Here is a 23920-nt window from a genome sequence, read left to right on the forward strand (position 1 = left end):
TACTGAAAGTATCAACTTTTATTATTTTAAAATTATGTACAGGTAACCAAAGACATCCGTCTGCAAACTGGTACAAAGATCAAGTCTCTGCTCTCCGTCCGGACAACGACACCGCGGAGGAGAGGCTTTAGAAAATGAAAAATAGAGTCGGATCCAGAAAAGTAGAGAGAGAGAGAGAGAGAGTCTAACGGACTAAATTTAAAGTTAACCCCCCCCCCCAGCCCACTCCCACCCCCGACATTACCCAGCATCCTCTGCTCCTACACGAGCAAATCTATGTACAGCAACTATTTACAACAAGTCTTCCATTCGTTCTCCAGACGTGGGAATAAAGCTCTTAAAAGAAGGAGTGTGAGGGTCGAACTGTGTGTGTGTGTGTGTGTGTGTGTGTGTGTAACGGATGAATGCAAATTAACGGGATGAGACTTTTTTCTTGTTTTTTTAAGTAGAAAAAGTAACTGAATCCATTTTGTTTTTGCAGTTTAAAGACACTTAACCCCATCCTGGATCTTTAAAAAACAACAACAAATAAATAGTCTTTAATTGGACGAAAGGTGAAAATCACAATAAAAAACACATGGAATTTAAATTGTAAAAGAAAATACAAACTAAAAAACGTCCTGAGACTTTTTGGGGGACATTAGAGTTTGTTTTGCTGTGAATCATCGAAATCCTTCAACTTAAGTTCCAAAAAATGTGTTCTCAAATAGGACGCCACATCATTTGTAGTCTCCATTATTTAAATCATGTCAATTTGAAAATAATTTACCGGTTGGAAACGTCCACAGGAGTCTCAAGGAGATCAGAGGATTTACAAACGCTGTGATGTTTCAGCCAGAATTGAAGAACGAGAGAAAAGGAAGACAGAAAACTAATCTCTGATCGTGTGAGGCGAGATATCTGACGAGTGATTTATCTGTTGGAACCGTCGAACAACAAAGATCAAACGGATCGAAATTCCTCGTTATAAGTTTCATTTGATACATTTGTGGTGTCTTGGAATGAAAGCCGGATCAGAGGGTCAATCTCTGGGATTTTTCAGCCAGAACTGAAGTATTTCTGGCCAAAACACAAGCCAAAAGAAAGGAAATTAAAGTGTAAACGCGTTGTGTTTGAAAGCCTCTCCGCAGGTGGAGTGTCTCGGCCTCTCTTCACCTCCCGGGCCGGGGCGTCTGAGCCTCCTTTGTGTAGAAATCAAACGCTCCTTCTCCTGTGATTGAAAGGAACTGAAGGTTGGAGACGCGGAGCTTTGATGAGGAACGAGAGGGCGATCGATTCTTTGGAGAGAAAGTTTGCACCACCTGGAGGGTCATTGTGCTGTGGTGCATGCTGGGAAAACAGATTTAAAGTCAGAGGCAGACGGGAGGCAGACGGGGGGGGGGAAGAAGAAGAAGAAGAAGCTCTAACGGTTAGTTCTCTAGAGCTTCTACACAAACATCACCTCAACTACTGCAGAGGGTCAGAGAGGATCAATACATGATTTACCTGCCTCCAGCGAGGAGGAGGAGGAGGAGGAGGAGGAGGAAGAAGGAGGAAGGAGAGGAGGAGGAGCAGGAGGAGGAAGAAGAGGAGAGGAGGGAGAGGAGGAGAGGAGCGGTTCGTGCGGTCAGTTTGTTTCTGAACCACTCCAGTTGTTTTGCAGAGGCTTTGATAACAGGGTGGAGAAAATGAACGCTCCACTTTAATCTGGCACGATCGATGGAGGGGGGGTTCAGAGAAACGGAGCAACACAAAAAAAGTAATAAATAAAATCAATTGTCCGCAAAAACTTGTTCTGTAAAATATACAATAAACGAAGACGACGCCGTAATTACTATTTAAGAAAATACACGTTTCTTGGAAAAGCCTCAAAGCTGATATTCTTTGTCTCATTTTGAAGTCGGAAGTTTGTAGCGTCTAAGACGTCGGTCTTTGAGACTCTTTCTAGAAGTTAACGGGACAAACTTTGAAATTCAAGCTTCGAAATGTGATCTTTATTAGAAAAACGAACCCTATTCTAATTTACATTTTATTAAATGCCGTCTCGTCACATTTTCAATTAGAACGCTTGAAACACACGAGTTGTATCTTATAAAATACAACTTCAAATAATAATCGGATCACAGGGAGGAGGGAGGGGGGGGTGTCTCGTTAATTTAAATTCATTTTATGCCACCTTTAACAGGTCACAACACAGAGGAAGATCTGTGTGTGAGCAACAACTAAATCTGGGTGATGATGGTGTGTGTGTGTGTGTGTGTGTGTGTGTGTGTGTGTGAGATGCGTGTGTGTCAGGCTTCTCTCTAGCAGTGCTCCAGGTAGTCAATGACCCGAGAGATGGACTTCTGTCCTGTGGTGCCGACGTCACACTGCAGAGAGAAGAAGACGTCGTTATTTACACTTACACACACACACACCACACACACACACCACACACCACACACACACACCACACACCACACACCACACACCACACACCACACACACACAGCTGGGACTCACAGTGAGGTTCATGAAGTTGAGGAACTTTTTCAGCATTTCTGTCATGATGGAGAAATCTCCTTTAGGGAGGTTGTCTCTCACAGTAGTTACATTCACCTGAAGGGGGGAGACATCATGAACACCAAGTCAAACAACACAGCTTCACACTTAATTATGACCGTGTGTGTGTGTGTGTGTGTGTGTGTGAGAGAGGGTCTGTCTGTGTGTGTGAGAGTGTCTGTCTGTGAGAGGGTCTGTCTGTGTGTGTGTGTGTCTGTGTGTGTGTGTGTGCACGCGTGTGTGTGTCTGTCTGTGAGAGAGGGTCTGTCTGTGTGTGTGTGTGAGACAGAGGGTCTGTCTGTGAGAGAGGGTCTGTCTGTGTGTGTGTGTGTGTGTGTGTGTGTGTGTGTGTGTGTGTGTGTGTGTCTTACCGGGCTCCCCTGACACAGGCAGCCCAGCAGCAGTGCTGTGTACGAGGCCACGATGCTGTCCTCCATGTGCTTCCCTGCATGCTGCAGAGCTGAGAGGAAGAGGACAGATTATGACTACAGCTGGAGTGTGCTGGAGACGCAGTGAAGGATCATGGGAGTTGTAGTCTTAATCTATTAGTTACTTTTCCTTTAAGGTGCGATGATTACTATTAAGAGTTTTTGCAGAAATGTCCCATGATGCAAGCCGGCGTTACCTTTGTTGAGGTCCAGCTCGTGGTCTTCCTCGTCCTTCTCCTTCTTCTTCTTCTCCTCCTCCTGCTGCTTCTCGCTGGACACTTCGTTGGCATTGTCGTTGGAAACCCACTGGATCTCGCCTCCCGTCTCCTGCCACTGGCCGCTCTTATCCGGCGGGGGCTTCGGTGCCTCCTTGATCAGGTCGTCGGTCTGCGCCTCGGCCTTGATGGCGGCTCGCTCCCTTTGGAGGAAGAGCTGAGGAGGAGGTCAGAGATAAATGCGAGCAGCCACTGGACGTTTCAGTATCATGACATAAACCAGGGGTGAAAATGTCTTTAAATGTCAGCAATAACCGATCATGCAGAGTTCCCTGTATGTATCAGACATTTAATCTGAAGGAGCTGGAGGTGCGTACCTGCACCAGCGCTGCGATGGCGCTGAGCGGCTCGGTGCTGGCTATTTCCTGGAGCGGCGGGTTGATCAGGACGGTGGTTTCGCAGGGACCCTGACCCCCCTCCAACTCCATCTCCATCAGGAAGTGCTTGTTCCTCGCACTGTACTCCACCAGGTTGGTCAGCAGGCCCAGACCCTGAACGCATCATACACACACACACACACATATTTCACTACACATCACAGGACCTGCTGCTCCCTCTCTACCAGGACTTTAATCTGTATTTCCACCTTTCAAACAAGGAGGCCGTGGGAAGTTCAAGGACATTTCAGCACAACTTCCAGAATTAGAGCCAGCATTTTGGAGTAAACACCCTAAAAATTGTGTGTGTGTGTGTGTGTGTGTGTGTGTGTGTGTGTGTGTGTGTGTGTGTGTGTGTGTGTGTGTGTGTGTGAGTGTGTGTTCCTCACCAGCACTCTGATGTCGAACCTCTGCTCCTGAGGAAGATACTGGGGTACTTTGAGGACACAGTTCAGCGCCGTCAGGATTAAATCCTCCTGCTCTCCGGTCTTCGTGCTGCCCCACTCTGCACACACAAACACACACTCATGGGTTAACACACACTAATAAAGTGTGTGCATTTTAAGTGTGTGTCTGCGCACTCACCGTTGTCGTGAGTGAGGTGGAGCAGGACTCCGATGATGGCTCTCATACAATCCTCCACAGCCTTCCCCACAGCGCCGTCTGAGTTCAGCTCTCTGCTGTAGCGCTGGATCATCGCCTCACACCTCCGCAGCACCCTGACACACAGCAGGAAAACACTCAGCATTAATTATGATTATTAATATGAGTTGTTAGGGGGTTAAAGGTTAATGTCGGTATTTTTAACACTGTTTACTGTATTATGACTTTTATTATTCTGCTACATTCCTGAATATTAAATTAAAAGATATATAAATATATCAGAATCCTTGTTGTTGTTGTTGTTGTTGTTGTTGTTTATCTGTTATTTATTATATGATTTAACTCTGGATGGGACTGTGGATTCAGCAGACGGATACTTGTAAAACAAAGTATGAATATGAACTCATATTAATTCATTTAGAACAACTCCTTCTCCATCAGTCTCAAAACATGTAGACTTATTTAGAAACAGTGGGTTAACCCTGGTTACTGGTTCATCACCAACACAAACACACTGGACCCACTGCCAGCTGCCGCATCTGGATCTCACACAACAAAGCGGCATTCACACACACACTCACACACACACACACACAGGTCAGCCGCCCGATGGAAATAACTGAATTAGATCTAATGAGAGAGAACAGAAACCAGAGAGAGGACGGAAGACAGAGGAAGGAAATACGAGTATCTAAATAAACCGAGGTAAAGTATGAGAGGAAATAAATAAAGGAGAGACACATTTTAATAACGCTGCAATAAAAAAGAATTACACTTCAAGATATTATTGAGACGTCAAGACTGGTTCCCGCTCCTGGTTGGAGTCAATAATAAAAAGGACCTGTGTGTGTGTGTGTGTGTGTGTGTGTGTGTGTGTGTGTGTGTGTGTGTGTGTGTGTGTGTGTGTGTGTGTGTGTGTGTGTGTGTGTGTCTTATGATTGAATTAGCTCTGCAGACAGCTGAAACACTCAGGGTGAATTTGGGTTGAAACAATAAGGACAGCAAAAAAAAAGGAGGAAAACCAAAGAGAGGAAGAAGAGCTGCAGTCAATTCCAAACGAGAGAGTGAGTGTGTGAGTGTGTGAGTGTGTGTGTGTGTGTGAGTGTGTGAGTGTGTGTGTGTGTGTGTGTGTGTGTTTCAGGGTTAATCGAGTTAACGTGCAGCTGAACTTCAGACTGAAACAGCCTCTCTTTGTTCGGGGGTGAGGCTCCGGTCATTTCTCTGACTCTGTGTTTGTGACGCCGATATCTATATTTCAGAAATCCTTTTCAGTAGAAAACAAGAGCAGCTAAATTAAGTTATTACTCTCAAAGTAGGGAGTCATGTTTTAGCCTAAATCTTTCTGCAGGACGACAGTAAAGCCACTGGTCCGTTTTTTATAAAAGTAGGTGTAAAGTGAAGCCAGAGAACAATCTCTCTGTGGGTCAGAAAGGGTTTACTGAGTCCAGAGATATGGAGATGGGGTCAGATGTCTGGTCAGACGGCAGAGACAGCTTACGGAGAATAAATAGGGGATGGATGTCCGGTGGGTCTCGGGGGACGAGTGGCAGGCAGCAGGCTGACACTGAGACTGAGATTTCTGATCCTTTCTTTACTCTCCTTTTTTCTGGAGAGGAAGTAAAGGAACCGGAGCTCTGGATCTATTTGTTGTTGGAGGTGCAATATATGACTCAGCAGCTTTAAGACCTGAAGACACTATTATTTTCTGCTTCGCTCTGATGCAGGAGTTACACCGGAAAGTGGGCGGGGCTTAAAACCCTGTCAAGTGTCAGAAACACTGGAGGGCACGGAGGAAAGAAGGAGTCAGAGGTCAGCGCTGTGACTGACAGCAGGAAATCAAACAACAAAACCCTGATAATGAGATTAATACACACAATAAGCACCAGGCATACTCAGTCACACACAACACACACACTTGTATGGACACAGTACAGCTGCAGAAATCTATATGCACACATTACGTTTTTCATATATTTAAAGTAGTCTGTTGTCAGGGAATATCTTTCTGTGGCGGAGGACAAGTCACTGTTTATTGTGTGTGTGTGTGTGTGTGTGTGTGTGTGTGTGTGTGTGTGTGTGTGTGTGTGTGTGTGTGTGTGTGTGTGTGTGTGTCTCACTTTGCAGAGGATATGATGAGGGATGAGTCTTTGTAGGCGATCAGGTAGCTCTGGTTCTCTGGGTTGTGGACTGTCACCTGCATGAACACACACACACACACACACACACACACACACACACACGTTAAGAAAAGACACACCCATTTCACCTGAAAGCTTCTAACATCACAGGGTTCACACTTTTCAAATCAATACGTCTAAATTGCTACATTTGAGTAATTAGTCTTATCATTGATACGACTCACCTTCTATCATGACCTCTTCACTTGCTCTGCTCTGACCTGTGTTTTCTCTCCTAGTTTAATCAGTGATTCCAGGAAAATGTTCCTGTGGTTTGGTTTGAAACTTTATTTCCTGTCGTACTCACGCTCTCTAACACCCGTAAGCAGCGCTCCGCCCCCCACAGAGACGACACCATCTTCTCCTTCTCTTCCTCCTGGTTCAAGTTCTCCACACACTCCCCCACTGCAGAGGGAGGAATAACAACAGGGTGAGAAACCACATGCATCATGTTAGCCGTTATCATCAATACAAATATCTGTAATACCTTTATCCACGATGTGGTCCAGTCCTCCCAGTAGCCGGAGTTCCTCTTTGAACCAGTCCCCCGCTCGCTTCGAGGTCAGCGAGAGCAACGTCTCCATCGCTAAGTGACCCGTCTACAGGGAGAGAGGAGGGACAAAAGCAAACTCCTCAGTCTGTGATGTTCCACACATTACAGTCATGGTGGTGCTTCAGTGCATTGTGGGTCTGTACCGTGATGTTCTGAAGGTCCAGGTGCTTGTTGTGCACGGTGTCGCACAGCTTCCGGATCTTCTCCTTCATCTTGGCGATCTCTCTGGCACTGAACTGAGCGTCGGGGTCGGTCCCGGTGCCGGCGCCGGGCCCCTGATCGTGGTCCATCTCCAGCAGCCGGATCATGAGGTCCAGACAGGACCGGTCCAGGTCCATGTTCAGACGGTCCCGACTCAGGATGTACATCAGGGTGGCCGTGCACAGGGCCAGGTTCTGATTTTAAATGATAGATTCGGAACTTTAAAGGAAATGTGCGGACTCTCAGACCGTGGTAAAGGTTCAGAGGTCTAGCTGCAGACGGGGGGGAAGGATCTGTGTGTGTCTGTCTGATCCTCACCGAGTGCTGGGGGGCGTCGTTGAGCGTTTTGAAGACCTGAGCCACCTTCCCTCTGGCCCTCAGGTGCATCCTGAAGCTGGGCATGGCACAGCGCGTCGCCAGGCTGATCACACTGCGGGAGCAACACACACACACACACACACACACACATCAGCACAGAGTGGAGATGATGACAGAGTAAGCCTCAGCAGCAGCGTGTGATCACCTGAGGCAGCGGGTGTTGAGCGGCTGTCCGCTCTTCAGACCCGTCGCCAGGTACTCAAAGTCGTCGGTGAACTCCTGGTTCTCCCCGAACTCCACCACGTCGTTGAAGTGCTTCACGTGCTGCACCACGGTGTACAGCTGCAGACACACGGGAGGGGTCAGAGAGGATACTCTTAAATGTTCCTTTAATGCAGACAAAGTGAGCTAAGAGAGAGGAGGAGTATCTGTGAACCTCTTTGTGCTCTTTGCGGCACTTGAGTGCAGTGACGGTGTCCTGGTAGAGGTCCGTGGGGAGGGTCACACACTTGGTGACCTTGGGAGGAGGGGGCGGGGCTTTAAAGAGGCCCTCGTCCTTCTTAGCATCCGACAACTCCTTACTGGATCCTCCTGCTGAGCCTGGGGCCTGGAGAAGAAGAGGAAAAGCAAGAGGAAGAAGATGAAGAGGAAGAAGATGAAGAGGGAGGAAGAGGAAGAAGGAAGAGGAAGAAGAGGGAGGAAGAGGAATGTCTTCATTTTCACTTTTAATTGAATGAGTTCACAGTAAAAGTAAAACAGGTTTTAAGGTGAAGGAACAAAATATCTATGAATAACAAAAGTAAAGAATAATTAAATTTTAAACTCGTTTAATTATTCTTTATTTAATATCTATTTTCAGTTAATCCGGTGAACTCACAGGAGCCGTCTGCGATCGAGAGACGAAGGTCTGCGGAGCCTCCTCTTCACTCTCCACCGCCCAGTGCCGGGCGTTATACACAGCTTTAGTGGGCGACTGCAACACACACACACACACACACACACACACACAAAAACACAAAGGTTCAAAGAAAGATGCTGTTTCAGACAGCGCACAGTATTTATCTTCATTTATGAACCTGTGAAGAATAACAGGAGCATACTTGGGGGAAGAAAACTGAAATGGGGTAAAAGAGAAAAACAAAAGAGTCTAACTGAATGCATATTTTACACACACACACACACACACACACACACACACACACACACACACACACACACACACACACACACACACACACACACACACACACACACACACACACACACACACACACACACACACACACACACACACACACACACACACACACACACACACACACACACACACACACACACCTCCTGTCCTCTTTCTATATCTTTGCCAAACCTGTGGCTGGTGGTTGCCAGGGTGGCCAGGATGAGAGACAAAAGAAGGGAAGGCAACATGTGTGTGTGTGTGTGTGTGTGTGTGTGTGTGTGTGTGTGTGTGTGTGTGTGTGTGTGTGTGTGTGTGTGTGTGTGTGTGTGTGTGTGTGTGTGTGTGTGCACCACAGGCTTAATCAGCAGAGACAAAAGAGGAGTTTGGGGATGAGCTTCTCAGCGCTGGAACGTCAACACAGTGAAAGTGAATTAAAAAGCCTCCTGCAGGAAAGTGAATGACACAGACGGACCCCCCCCCCCACCGACTGCCGCTAAGCACCATGGGAGATATGATGGCAGGAAAAGAAGAAGGTGGGCGAGATTTAACCCAAAAACACACGGGGTGAGACAACAAACTGACTTCCCATTGGTCACAGTCACAGCTTTTGGACTCTCCTAAAAACTCTCATCAAAATCCCTTCTTTAGACGCTTTCTTTTCCTCCCTGTTTGTCTTCAAACGGCCTGGATGTTTTTCTACCCCTACTATCCTCATTTACTCTGAGCACGCATTTCAGTCTGCTGAAAGCTAGCAGTTGAGCTACGTGGATAAATGGATGGAACAGCGTCTGAGTGTTGCTGCAGAACCCCCCCTGTGTCTGGGTGAAATGTTCCACAAGTTTTGATGAATGCCTCTTCCTTTTACTCCGATACCGTTTCACCTAAAGTTATGCACGGCAAACACAGCGACGGATTGTTGGGTATGTGGGTTTGTAAATTCAATATATATATTATAAAAACACCTTTAGATTATTCAAGTGTAGCTCATCCTGATCCCCATCTAGAACCCAATTTAAATTCAGGAATGAGTTGAGCTAATCACAGCTACAATCACTTTCCCCGGCGACATTAGCCCGGTGGTGACGCAGAGAGCTTGTTACAAACACTGGATTCTCATGATCAAAGTGTTGCGTCTGCTGGAAAAGGCTTGGACTGCAGGAGCAGAGAACAACCAGCAGGAGGAAACACAGTAGGAACAGTTTACACAAGAAGCATTTCTGCAATTATGACATTGATCTGTGCTATAAAAAGACGCCGGGCTCTTATGAAATCCATCCAGGAAAAACCAGAGCAAACCTCCTCTCTCTGCCCACACACACACATTAAGTGCTGAGTCATGCTGTGTGTAGGTAGAGGTGCATGCAGATCTCTTTCTGAAGGATAACGAGGTTTCAAACACGTCACCGGCCCAAATACTAACACCAGGACATCTGAAAGCCTCTGAGGATGTCAAAATGAAATGCAGGCAGTGTGAGCCTCAGTGTGACCCCTAAGAGTGTGTGTGTGTGTGTGTGTGTGTGTGTGTGTGTGTGTGTGTGTGTGTGTGTGTGTGTGTGTGTGTGTGTGTGTGTGTGTGTGTGTGTCTGACCTTCTTGTGTGCGCTGAAGATCCTCCTGAAGGAGTCCGGGTTCTTCTCAGTTGATTTGCCTGTAGGAGGCCTGCGGGGGGGCCGAGGAGCCCGGGCCAACACCCTGAGGCTGTCCTCGGAGAATTCCGGGACCTCTGCAGACAAAAAAAACACACACACACACACACACACACACACACACACATATGAGAGGGGAATCTACATTTCTCTGTGTGAGGTGTTTTTGGTTGTCAGCCTGAAATACGGACTGGGGTTTACACGAGCTGAAGAGATTTGTATTCTACGACATAAACTACGTCAGTGAATACCCCACTGGTGGATTTAAAACAAAGGTTGCTAACAAGTGTCTAAAAGGACTGTGTGTGTGTGTGTGTGTGTGTGTGTGTGTGTGTGTGTGTGTGTGTGTGTGTGTGTGTGTGTGTGTGTGTGTGTGTGTGTGTGTGTGTGTGAACATGGTGTATAGGGTATGCACATCTTTTTCACATGATGATGATTCACATATATTGCACTGATTCCAAAGTTAAGTGTGGAAATCCCCTTTAGTTTTGGTTTTGTTGTCGAATCCCTTAAAGAGTTTCTTTTTTAACCTGCTCGTATCCTGCTCTCCTTCTCAGCGTTCTTCTTGGTCTCCTTGCTCGGTCTGTCCAGCCTCTCGAGTCTCTCCGTCCTCTCGAGGGCCTCCAACCTCTCCAGAGCCTCGAAAGGATCCGGAGGTTCTTCCGTCGGCATTTCCTCCATCGGCTCCATCAGCTCCATCGGGGCTCTCTTGGCCGCGGCCGCCTTCTTTGCCCTCCTCCTCGCTTTGGCTCCACTGTCGTCCTCGTCTTCTCCGTCGCTGTTGCTCATGTCGTCAAAGCCGAAGTACTGGATCTTGTAGCTGGATCGGCCGTCGCTGTTTTCGGCGTTGTTCTCCTCCTGGTGGGGTTCTTCGTCTTCGAAACCGAAATGCTCCAGTTTACTGTCTTTCTTTGTCTTTATCTGGGTTGGTTTGAACCTACAGGGGATGGAAAACATTAACAACTCAGGGAAAAGACAAAGCCAAAGAAATCGAGTGCTAAAGGGACGTGGTATTTCCGAGTTGAAGGCAGCATCTCCCTGGTCCAATGGGATTTCTCTATGTGATTTTGGATTTTGTCAGGAAAAAATCTGTGTGTGAAACAAACATTTATGACTGACACGTTTAGTTCAGCAAGTTCATCTCCAGATATTAACACCTCTTTATGATTTCTGAAGTAAAAAACTAACGTTAGGCTATAAAGGAACTACAGCACGGTCACATGACTTCACGTCACCATCGCTAAGCTAAAGGAGGCTAATGTTGGGCTATAAAGGAACTACAGCACGGTCACATGACTTCACCTCTCCACCGCTAAGCTAAAGGAGGCTAATGTTGGGCTATAAAGGAACTACAGCACGGTCACATGACTTCACGTCTCCACCGCTAAGCTAAAGGAGGCTAACGTTGGGCTATAAAGGAACTACAGCACGGTCACATGACTTCACGTCTCCACCGCTAAGCTAAAGGAGGCTAATGTTGGGCTATGAAGGCACTACAGCACGGTCACATGACTTCACGTCTCCACCGCTAAGCTAAAGGAGGCTAATGTTGGGCTATGAAGGCACTACAGCTGCACCAAGATGGATATACGAATTGATTTATAAAATGATCCTCTGAGCTCAGGTTGGATCTCTTAGTGAGACCTGATCCAAATGTTTTAATTAACATTTGCATGAAACTCTTCCTTGTTGAGGAAACTAATCTGGTAATTACAGCAGATGAAAGCAAATTTAAATGAAAATGTGTTAACATTTCTGTGACGGGTTGGAGAGAGTCTCACTCCTTTTCACCTGAAATAAATAACCGTGTATTAATTATCCTTGGGGGAAAAGACATTCAATGAAACTCTGCTTTTACCTTGAACTTCACATTGTGAGCAGCGTCCAAACTCTCCTTGATACCAAACCTGTGTTGCTTTACTAACATTTCTCAGCAAAAGCCTCCAGAACATTAATGGAGACAGGTTTTGAAATCACACAGCAAGAAATCTAAATAGCCAGGGGCCATCATTTGGATTCCTTCTCTCAGAGGGGTATGAAATCTGAATTCATCTACAATCATGTCATGGTTTCACCAAATCCACGTAAGGCTGTTAATTCTGATTCCATTTATTGTCGTATATATTTTCTAGCAGGTGGTTACAGCTCTTTACTTGAGTTATTTTTTACCATTTCATCGTATGGAAATACTCTTCCAGGTTTGTACTTGATTTTAGATTTTTTTGCATGCATATTTCATATTTTGGTGACACTGAAACACTTTCAGAAGAAGGAGAAGTTTCTTAACTTCCTACTTAAAAAAGTGCAGTCCAGTTATAAAGGTACTCTTACATTTCAACATCTCCTTTCACAGAAGGAAACGGGATCCATAAAGCGGTTGTGTGTGTCCATCTTTACCTTGTGTTTTGTAGCTCCGTCTTCTTCCGTTGCCACCCCGACTCCCCCAGGTCCGCAGTGCTCCCCGACCCGGCGCTGCTGCACCCGCTGGAGGGCGCAGCGTCCGGACTGAACTCCTCCACCCCTCGATCCTGGATGGTGACGTTACACATGGACACGGAGGAGGGGTGAAGCACCGTGAAGTCCCTGGTCCTTCCCCTCCCTCTTCCCCCGCCCCCTACTGTCGTCTTATTACCTCCTACTTCAGATTTGGGTGGATCCGTTCCGGAGACAGTGTCCGAAGTTTTCCCCGAGGCCTTGTTGGGCCTTCTGTACGTCCGACAGTTTGAGTTTCTGAGCAGCGAGGAAGAGGAGGACGTCTGGGAGGAGGATGTCTGGGAGGAGTCCGTTGTCTCCATGAGGAAGTCCAAGTCGCCCCCAAAGTCCTCGCTCAGGCTGGGGCTCCGCGGGGGAGATGGGGGCTTCTGGTGCCGGGAAACGACCCCCGCCGTGGCCCAGGAGAGCGTCGGGGCTGGGTTGCGAGGCTCTTGGCTGCTGGGCGACGGCGGGCGGAGGCCCATGATGTCGTCCCAGGCGTCATACGAGGATTCGGCCTTGGGCCCCGTCTTCAGGGTGGTGGTCTGCAGCAGCGGCTTTTTGTCGCTCTCCGAGGCGTTCAGGTACCACGAGTAGCTGTGCTGAGGTTCTAAAGATGAGGAGGTCTGAGGATTTCCTACAGGGGAAACAGAAACAGATCCGTCAAACATTGAAAATGTTTATTTAAAGAAGCTCCGTTCTAGTTTCTGGGGTTTTCCCTTTCCTGTTTTCTGTTCTATACACACATGTCCTCTGGGAAGTAAAAACAAAAACACATTTCTTCTGCTAGCCAAGGACACCACGACCGGATCCTCACTCAGAAAGATGACGGCAAGATACAACAGGCAACACAAGTGAAAACACCCTGTTGTATTTGGAGAATATCGGAGGGGAACTCCCCCTCTGGGTAAAATATATTATCCTCGACAGTCTTCTTGATGTCTTTAAACATTGCCGCTTTACAGACACTCCTTTGTTTACTTCCAGAACATATTGACATCCCTATTGAACACTCGCGCTCCTATTGGATAGCACTCCAACACATTGATCGTGAAAGCTACCATCTTTCTATAGTTTTCAAGCCAACATCCTTTTCCAAATGTCCCTCCATTTCTAAACCAGCTTCATTTATTCAAATTGAACAGTAGCTTGTAACAACCTACAGGATACTATCAGCTCTGAGCACACCATTTGTTTGTGGTTAACTTCACAGACGAGTGTGTGCATAACGATTGCACCACTTCATAAAGCACCGTTACACACGGAAAACAGGTCATACACACACAGCTGAATTTGTTACCAAGCTTCAGCGGTTACAAAACTGGCTGCTAAAATGGTCTGGACCTACATGCCAGGATAACACACACACACACACACACACACACACACACACACACACACACACACACACACACACACACACACACACACACACACACACACACACACACACACACACACACACTTCTGCCCTCCACAGATAACAAGCGTATGAATATTACACTTGTTACTCAGAGCAGAGACAGGAAATTGCTTCAGAGCATAACATCAAAGAATATGTGATGCGTGAAGGAGCCGTGCGTTTACAAATGTAATGACTTTTAAGACTGTTTAAGGATCCGCGGGGACCCTGGGTGTTGAAAAGCTCGAGTAAAGCTACGAAGTGGGGCAATGTGCGACCTAACTTTAAGAAATAAGAACTCACAAAAGAACATAATATTTGAAGACTAGCAGAGGGCGTTTCCCCCTTTCTGTCAACAGCGTTCCCATCAACAGTCTTTGTCTTTCACCTCCTTCTATTTGGTCGATTTACACACTTCCAGAAGGATGTGTTTTCAGGAATGAGGCTAAATAACTTTGCAGAGTGAAGCTTCGTTTTGGGCGACCCTTGACCTCTCGCATCGTTTTTATGGATACCCACCAGAAGTTACCCCTTGTATAGACATGTTACTTAATAGGCATCTATTATAACTTCCTTTTATCGATTAATTAATAGATTAACACAGCACAACCCAGATGCAGCCAGGGTTAGAGGTCTGTTACCTGTGCTCGCACTGCTGCTGTTGAAGAAGCGCGCCGTGTCCTCCAACACCCGGGGCTGGCTCCTATCGTTGGCCATCCACGAGGACCCTTTGGAGGCCGTCAGAGCGTGGGGCCCCCCCCTGTAGGCTGGACATGCTCCCCATGTTCAGAGAGAACCCCGGCCTTTCCGCCTGGGGGGGCTCTGCGGCGTTGGGCTTGGCGGGGGACGACTTGCTGCGGGACGACACCGGCTTGGACTCATCGTCGCTGTCGAAGCCGAACGGATCCTCCAGACCGTCTCCGCTCGGACGGGGTCTCTTGTAGACCTCGAGGACCGAGTCATTCTTGGGCGCTCCGGCACGCTTGGAGCCCACCTTGGCCTTGTAGGTGGTGTCGCCCCATTTGGTGCTGAGGGTGCCTCTCTTGGTCGACAGGACCTCGTCAAACTTGGACGTGCCCTCCCCCCCCTTACGGCTGTAGGTTTTACCGAATCTGGATGTCATTGTTGCATCTGGGTCATTTCTCTACGACAAGAGGACAGGAAGGGGATTATTTAAGTACAAACAAACAACCAACCATCACGGCCCCTGGTAGAGCACCACACACACAGACTGTTAACCCCTGATGTGCAACAACACTGCTGTAAATATAAAACGTTGTGCAATATACACTCGTGAAATGCAAATCAATCATGTTTCGATCTGTCAACACTCCCAGCTGGTTCTATATTTGTATAAGGTCCTTTTTTGTAAACTATACTGCTACTCATTTTTAACCATGGTGTACTTATCTGTTATGGTTGTTTAACTTATTGTGTTTGTATTATTAATATCGTGTGCATACCTTTTAATCGAATATGCAAGTCTAACCTTGACTCTATCTGCACTATACTTCTAATTTCTAATGATAATTGTCCCTTTGTCGGACCAGTAAGGAATTCTGATTTTGATTTTGCATCGACCTCACGGATCACAAAAGCTTTTCTATAGGTTTTACTCACCAACTATGTTGAAGTGTTTTTTGTTAACAGACTGAACAACAGTAACTTAAAGCTATCAGCTGTGATGCTAGCAGGGGGAAATAGGGTTGATATGAAATAATGAAAACAAACTGATGGAGGGAAGACCAAACCACAGACTGTATAGGAGAAAACAAACATTACATTCTGGTGACATTTGTGTCACAAAAACTACTATTTACATTATTATCTCGAGTTTTTAGAGACGCTAGCCGTTAGCTTAGCATTAAACTCAGCAGAGTGCAGCTAGCTTCGAGCTAATGGCTAACAATAATATATTAACAACAATAACTACAAACTGACAAAATGTGGCTCCACGATGTAAACACACAATCATAAACAGTTGTATGACAATGAACCAACACTAACGGGTGATTATATTTCTATATGTTTTAACACTTACTTGGTTTTCTAAAGATGCTCCGGCCTGTTTCTCAGTTTATAAACAAGGCCCACCGGAACCTTTTAACGGTGAATCAGCGGGTTTTAAACGCACAGACAAGAAGAGGGACTCAGATTAAACGTTAAATGAGCAGTTAGTTCTCTGGTTTAATTGTAAATGCTCCTATTTTTAAAGCTTAAATCAGAATCGATTGTTTCCTTCGGGTCGCGAGACGAAGCTTCCATTGGACACAGAGTCAAGTTAACGAGACGTAATAGAACGAGACCGGAATCGACCTTACAAAATAAAAGCACAACTTTAACAAACGGAAGAAAAACTGCCTATAAAACTAGTTTATAAATTACATTTTTGTTATTTGTATTTAGTAAAAAATCCTTTTGTATGAATATCATTTAATGACGTATATTTGAAGTATATTTTTGATGCTAATACATTTGTTCTTCAATTTGATATTTTTATTTCAGGATTTTAATTTGTAACAGAGGATGTTTTCATTATTAAAAATGGGAAACCGGATCAAACTCACGTGCATCACCTACACTGCTGCGAGACATCACACCCCCACTCAGTCAGGACCTGGCCCCACTGCCGTCCGCGCACAGGACATTGAAATGTAGAAGGGCTCGCTTTGGAGAAAGCTTGGTTCCATTGCAGCCTTAAATAACAGTCCTCACTGAATGTAATCTGCCAAGTGTGTCGCTAACTGTTGTTGTGTTATCAGAATCAGAATCAGAATCAGAATACTTTATTTATCCCAAACTGGGAAATGTTTCATTGCAGCAGCGAAGTACAAAAAGAACCAAAACAAATAATTAGAAATAAAAATAAAAACCAGAAATATACAAATGTACAACTGAAATGGAATATTAAATAACAGGATATTTTTTATTGTGTTCTTGTTGTTTATTGTATGTATATTGTGTTTATGTACAGCATGTATAGATAGAAATGACACACATAGGTACAATTTACAATACCCATCCAGGTGGACAACAATAAATACAGTAACAGTATTTCTAAAATAAAATAAGTGGAGCATGTATGAATTGTGATAGCAGCTAGACAAGAGCAGTGAAAGTAAAAGTAGACTGCAGATTAAGTTACAGAAGTTGAATAATCTAAAATAGATGCCGAGATAGCAGCCAACAAAAATAGCTATAATAAAGCAGGTGAATTGTATCTAAAACTAGTTAAATGCGTTCATATGTAGTTTACCTTTTAAAAGTAAGGATTTACTTCAGAATCTTGTGAACACAACTGCAATCACGTTTTTTTGGTTTTTTTATTTACATTATTTTTTTCTTTTTGGCTAGTTAGTTTTTGTCGAGCTTTATTTTGAAATTCATACCCGGATCTGCTAGTATGTCATATTCTAGGCTTAACACTTGTCAAGCCATAACAAATGCTGCGTTCAAATACTCCCATTAAACTCGTACAAATAATAGCTTTCAAAGACAGTATGTAAAATTCGGCATACATGTTTCCGTAATTAAATGCAACATATAAACACAACTCATCACATTACTGTTTAAAGTGATGATTTTAAAATGACTTTTCTGTGAGATACTTTTTGAAATTTAGAAAGGTAGAGCTCAGTTTTACATAATAAACATATATGATCGTGAACGCCCCCTATGTTGTTATTAGTGTTAGATTTATATATGTTCTTACCTCCATTATGCTTCAAATGTATAATAATCCAGAACACTATTAAGACACAGACTGCAACCACTAACACATCACAAAAGAAATGACTGTCATTAACTGATGTATTGATTACGGTAGGCTTCATAAACTAATACTGTTCAGCCCTAAAATCAGACTGTAGTTCACCTGCAGTACATCCAGCAGCTACCCTGCAGTATACAAAGCCATTCAAACTAGCTGCACCTTTACCAGCTCTGAGAACACTTTACTGATCAATCATTATAAAACATATCAGAGATATTATTCTGAAATGGACCAATCAGACAATGACTACTTTTACTGTCACTACTTTAAGTACATTTAGAGGAGAGTACTTTCTACTTTCACTGGAGGAACATTTAGAATACTTTCACTGTGACAGAGTATTCCTACACTCTGGTACTTCTACTTTACTCAAGTACAAGACCTGAGTACTTCTACTTTACTCAAGTACAAGATCTGAGTACTTCTACTTTACTCAAGTACAAGACCTGAGTACTTGTACTTTACTCAAGTACAAGACCTGAGTACTTCTACTTTACTCAAGTACAAGATCTGAGTACTTCTACTTTACTCAAGTACAAGATCTGAGTACTTCTACTTTACTCAAGTACAAGACCTGAGTACTTGTACTTTACTCAAGTACAAGACCTGAGTACTTCTACTTTACTCAAGTACAAAACCTGAGTACTTCTACTTTACTCAAGTACAAGATCTGAGTACTTCTACTTTACTCAAGTACAAGACCTGAGTACTTCTACTTTACTGAAGTACCAGATCTGAGTACTTCTACTTTACTCAAGTACAAGACCTGAGTACTTCTACTTTACTCAAGTACAAGACCTGAGTACTTCCACTTTACTCAAGTACAAGACCTGAGTACTTCTACTTTACTCAAGTACAAGACCTGAGTACTTCTACTTTACTCAAGAACAAGACCTGAGTACTTCTACTTTACTCAAGTACAAGACCTGAGTACTTCTACTTTACTCAAGTACAAGATCTGAGTACTTCTACTTCTACTAAAGTACAAGACCTGAGTACTTCTACTTCTACTAAAGTACAAGACCTGAGTACTTCTACTTTTACTCAAGTACAAGACCTGAGTACTTCTACTTTACTCAAGAACAAGATCTGAGTACTTCTACTTCTACTAAAGTACAAGACCTGAGTACTTCTACTTTACTCAAGAACAAGACCTGAGTACTTCTACTTTACTCAAGAACAAGATCTGAGTACTTCTACTTTACTCAAGTACAAGACCTGAGTACTTGTACTTTACTCAAGTACAAGACCTGAGTACTTCTACTTTACTCAAGTACAAAACCTGAGTACTTCTACTTTACTCAAGTACAAGATCTGAGTACTTCTACTTTACTCAAGTACAAGACCTGAGTACTTCTACTTTACTGAAGTACCAGATCTGAGTACTTCTACTTTACTCAAGTACAAGACCTGAGTACTTCTACTTTACTCAAGTACAAGACCTGAGTACTTCCACTTTACTCAAGTACAAGACCTGAGTACTTCTACTTTACTCAAGTACAAGACCTGAGTACTTCTACTTTACTCAAGAACAAGACCTGAGTACTTCTACTTTACTCAAGTACAAGACCTGAGTACTTCTACTTTACTCAAGTACAAGATCTGAGTACTTCTACTTCTACTAAAGTACAAGACCTGAGTACTTCTACTTCTACTAAAGTACAAGACCTGAGTACTTCTACTTTTACTCAAGTACAAGACCTGAGTACTTCTACTTTACTCAAGAACAAGATCTGAGTACTTCTACTTCTACTAAAGTACAAGACCTGAGTACTTCTACTTTACTCAAGTACAAGACCTGAGTACTTCTACTTTACTCAAGAACAAGATCTGAGTACTTCTACTTCTACTAAAGTACAAGACCTGAGTACTTCTACTTTACTCAAGAACAAGACCTGAGTACTTCTACTTTACCAAAGTACAAGATCTGAGTACTTCTACTTTACTCAAGCACAAGACCTGAGTACTTCTTTGTTTGTCAGAAACGTTTTGATTTTTTGTGGCTATAATGTATTTACTAAATAAATGGTCTTTGGATTCAGATTACTCCCTCATTGAGTTTTAAAGATAAGGATTTGATTCAGAACAATAAATACTTCTAAATACTTATTACTGTATTTATTATCTGTGGGGTATCCCCTGGTTGTGTTGTCCATGTTTCTGTCTGTTTCTTCAGGGCAGTCGGGTCATGCTGGCGTCGCGCCTCGCTTCTTCAAACCTCAGAAACCTGTTACTGCTGAGCCTGGCACAGAACCCCTCAAACCCCCCGCCGTGCCATGAGGGGTTCACTGTCCCCTCAATAGAGAGAGGTTGGTGGTTGCAGAGATCCTGGCAGAGGTTTTTGCGGGGAAGAGGCATCACACAGTTTTTGGATAAAAGGACGAGCACCATGGCTGGCGTCGGTGCTTCTTTAAAAACAATGAGACATGCGGCAGACAAGCAGCTGCAGGATAAAAAATCTGGCAAAGACGGACGCCAAACGACCCACCACCCGGATTAAATTACTTTTTAAGAAGATGAGGGTTCAGAGAGGAGAGGGGTTTTTGGCAGCTTGTGTGTTCAGAAAATATGATGTTAAAGACATTTTGAGGGCATCATCTGCATACAAAGCAGTCTTGTGTCCTCATACAGCGCCTGGTAACACATGTCTATTTCAGCTTGTGAATTAAATCGAAATGAACAGGAAACGGTTTGGGTTGGTTTAGCAACATCTTGAAGTTTGGGTTAAAGTCACAAAAGATGTGATGTAACGTAAGCGCGGTGGTTAGAGGACAACAAAAATGATGTTCTTTTGGTTTCACACTTCCTATTCTGCTCCCTCTGGTGTTCCCTTTCCTGCAGTGCTTCCTGTGTTTACTTCCAGAACATAGTGACATCACTTTGTAACACACGCGCTGCTATTGGCTAGCTCTCCAAGAGGACTCTTTAAAGTACAGACTCTACATACTGATATACACCTGAACATCAGCAGGAGAGGACTCTTTAAAGTACAGACTCTACATACTGATATACACCTGAACATCAGCAGGAGAGGACTCTTTAAAGTAGAGACTCTACATACTGATATACACCTGAACATCAGCAGGAGAGGACTCTTTAAAGTAGAGACTCTACATACTGATATACACCTGAACATCAGCAGGAGAGGACTCTTTAAAGTAGAGACACTACATACTGATATACACCTGAACATCAGCAGGAGAGGACTCTTTAAAGTAGAGACAGTACATACTGATATACACCTGAACATCAGCAGGAGAGGACTCTTTAAAGTAGAGACACTACATACTGATATACACCTGAACATCAGCAGGAGAGGACTCTTTAAAGTAGAGACTCTACATACTGATATACACCTGAACATCAGCAGGAGAGGACTCTTTAAAGTAGAGACACTACATACTGATATACACCTGAACATCAGCAGGAGAGGACTCTTTAAAGTAGAGACTCTACATACTGATATACACCTGAACATCAGCAGGAGAGGACTCTTTAAAGTAGAGACTCTACATACTGATATACACCTGAACATCAGCAGGAGAGGACTCTTTAAAGTAGAGACTCTACATACTGATATACACCTGAACATCAGCAGGAGAGGACTCTTTAAAGTAGAGACACTACATACTGATATACACCTGAACATCAGCAGGAGAGGACTCTTTAAAGTAGAGACTCTACATACTGATATACACCTGAACATCAGCAGGAGAGGACTCTTTAAAGTACAGACTCTACATACTGATATACACCTGAACATCAGCAGGAGAGGACTCTTTAAAGTAGAGACTCTACATACTGATACACAGAGGACTCTCATTATAATATTGTCTTTGTATTGGATATGAATCATGGGTGAACTTTCTCTTATAAATACATAATAAGGATCATTACTGAAATTGAACAACTGTTGCCTCTCTATACGCTTGTCCTGTATTTCATGCTAAGGAGCTGGTGGTGGATTTCAGACTAGTACTAGGATGGGTTAAATGCAGAGGACACATTTCACTGTGTGTGCTCTGCTGTGTGCATGTATGGGACTAATAAAGAGGGTTTCATCCTCCGATTCCACTCTGACTCTGATTCTGATTCTGACCACTAGATGTCAGGCTTTACACACAGTTTATCTCTGCTTCCCTCATGTTGTTTTCTCCTGTCTTTAATTTTTTTCTAAAATACAGTCTGGTTGAGTGGCAGAATAGAGTAGTTTTATACGGAAATAACTAAATTTACAGACATAAGTTACGATCCACAAGCCACATGTTGTGAATTAATTGTTGAAACAAAGGATATAACCTGGGAACCAAACTTATATGTGAGGTGTGTTCATATGGGTGCGTTTAGAACATGTAAAGTGGGTTCTTGGAAAGTCGAAGTGTAACGAGACAGCAAACAATCAACAATAGCAGGTTTGCACGCGCTAGAACGGGAAAGGGGAGCCTCATTGGGGAAATGCTATAGAGCTATATACACAATATATCGATTAATTAGTCAACTCTAAAGCGAGTATGCATCAGTCACACAAAATGTTTAACGTTACCAGTCGCTTTCATTCGGAATAAACAAAATATCGTTGCTTCAAGAACAAAAGACGACCACGAAGGGACTCGAACCCTCAATCTTCTGATCCGAAGTCAGACGCCTTATCCATTAGGCCACGCGGTCGGATTGATAAAACCGTCGGTCTTACAATCTATTTATAGTGCAAATTCAACGTTTTTGTACATTCAATTATCAAACTCATACATAACATCTACTACTCTCATCTGGCGTGAGCCTTAACAGTTGAAGGGCACATACTAATTTAATCTCCCCGGATTATAATTTAAAATATACAATACAGTCAAGCCTCCTGCAGCCACACTTCCGGCTCAAATTTTGGCCCTAGCAGCCATGTTTCCAGGCCAAGCCTTGGCCGCCATTCTTCCAGCTGCGGTCCGGCCCACTCCAGCCACTCCTGAGTCCTGTCCTGTCGTCGGTCCGGCCCACTCCAGCCCCGCCTGTCCTGTCATCTGCCCAGCTAACATCAGGTCCCGTTCCGTTGGGGGTCTCGCCGCCGCTTGTTCCGTCAGGGGTCCCGCCAACAACTCTACCTGTCAGGTCGGTGGTCATCCGACAACTTGTTCCGTTGGTGGTCCTGCCGATCCATGTCCATTTCCAGTCGAGGGCCTCGCCGTCCCATGTCCCTGTCCCTTTGGGGGTCCCGCCGACCAATGTCCCTGTCCAGTCGGGGGTCCCACCGGCCCATGTCCCTTTCAGTCGGGGGTCCTGCCGACCCATATCCCTGTCCGTCGGGGGCTCCCTGCCAACTCAAGCTCATGTCCCGTCGGTGGTCCCGCCGATTTAAGCTCATGTCCCGTCGGTGGTCCCGATCAAAGCTGACGTCAGATAACGTTCTATGACGCCAGACCCCCACACATGACGATGATGTTTACTTTCATTTTTTTCAAAACTTTTTTATTATAATTCTAACATTTTTGGTTAAATCTAACTGCGAAAAAACAAAAACTGTTGGCCACTCCAAAGAGAGGAACCTTTTTTATTCAAAACTACAATAAACAGAATGTATGGTTTCAAACCACACCTGCTCACTGAGAAGCTGTCCCTGTAACTAGTTACTCCCCAACCCTGTAATTAAAATAAACATCAGCTATTGTAGTCTCAGACTAGTCTATTTCTTTCATTTAGAAACACAAAGTGTGTGTACCACAACCAGGCTGCCTTTATCATCCTTAAAAAGCCGTGAGAGATAGGACCTTAATGTGTATCAAAATTATTGAAATCAATATTTTTGGTTTTATTTTAGGTATTCAATTGTAAATATATGGTAAGTTTGGTTTTAGGCTTTCTATGCCGACATGGCAGTGTAACATATTTTTAATTAATGGAAAAGGATAAATGAACCAACTCAACTTTTTACAGATTTAGTTTTGGGCCATGCTGTCATTGTACCCTGGAGACGACTGGAAAGTTAGTGTCATATATGTCCAGTAA

At 44.2% G+C, this 23920-nt stretch overlaps 1 protein-coding gene and 1 non-coding gene across 2 annotated transcripts; both read right to left on the reverse strand.

Annotated features, from left to right (window-relative positions):
• Positions 1–16446, reverse strand: LOC134871038 (wings apart-like protein homolog). Its single transcript, XM_063893623.1, is given in 21 exon segments — positions 1–2348; positions 2482–2577; positions 2892–2980; positions 3146–3380; positions 3541–3714; positions 3990–4105; positions 4186–4319; positions 6321–6397; positions 6688–6785; positions 6868–6979; positions 7077–7328; positions 7453–7564; positions 7658–7794; positions 7889–8059; positions 8330–8425; positions 10221–10354; positions 10808–11214; positions 12675–13386; positions 14793–14901; positions 14903–15295; positions 16193–16446. Coding segments are annotated over 20 exon segments (3699 nt in total). The 5' UTR covers positions 15275–15295; positions 16193–16446; the 3' UTR covers positions 1–2282.
• A 6072-nt stretch (positions 16447–22518) lies between these two features.
• On the reverse strand, positions 22519–22591 carry trnar-ucg (transfer RNA arginine (anticodon UCG)). Its single transcript has one exon. It is a non-coding gene; the product is annotated as a tRNA-Arg (tRNA).
• Positions 22592–23920: the final 1329 nt, after the last annotated feature.

Source organism: Eleginops maclovinus, chromosome 10, assembly GCF_036324505.1.
Source record: "Eleginops maclovinus isolate JMC-PN-2008 ecotype Puerto Natales chromosome 10, JC_Emac_rtc_rv5, whole genome shotgun sequence".
NCBI lineage: Eukaryota > Metazoa > Chordata > Actinopteri > Perciformes > Eleginopidae > Eleginops > Eleginops maclovinus.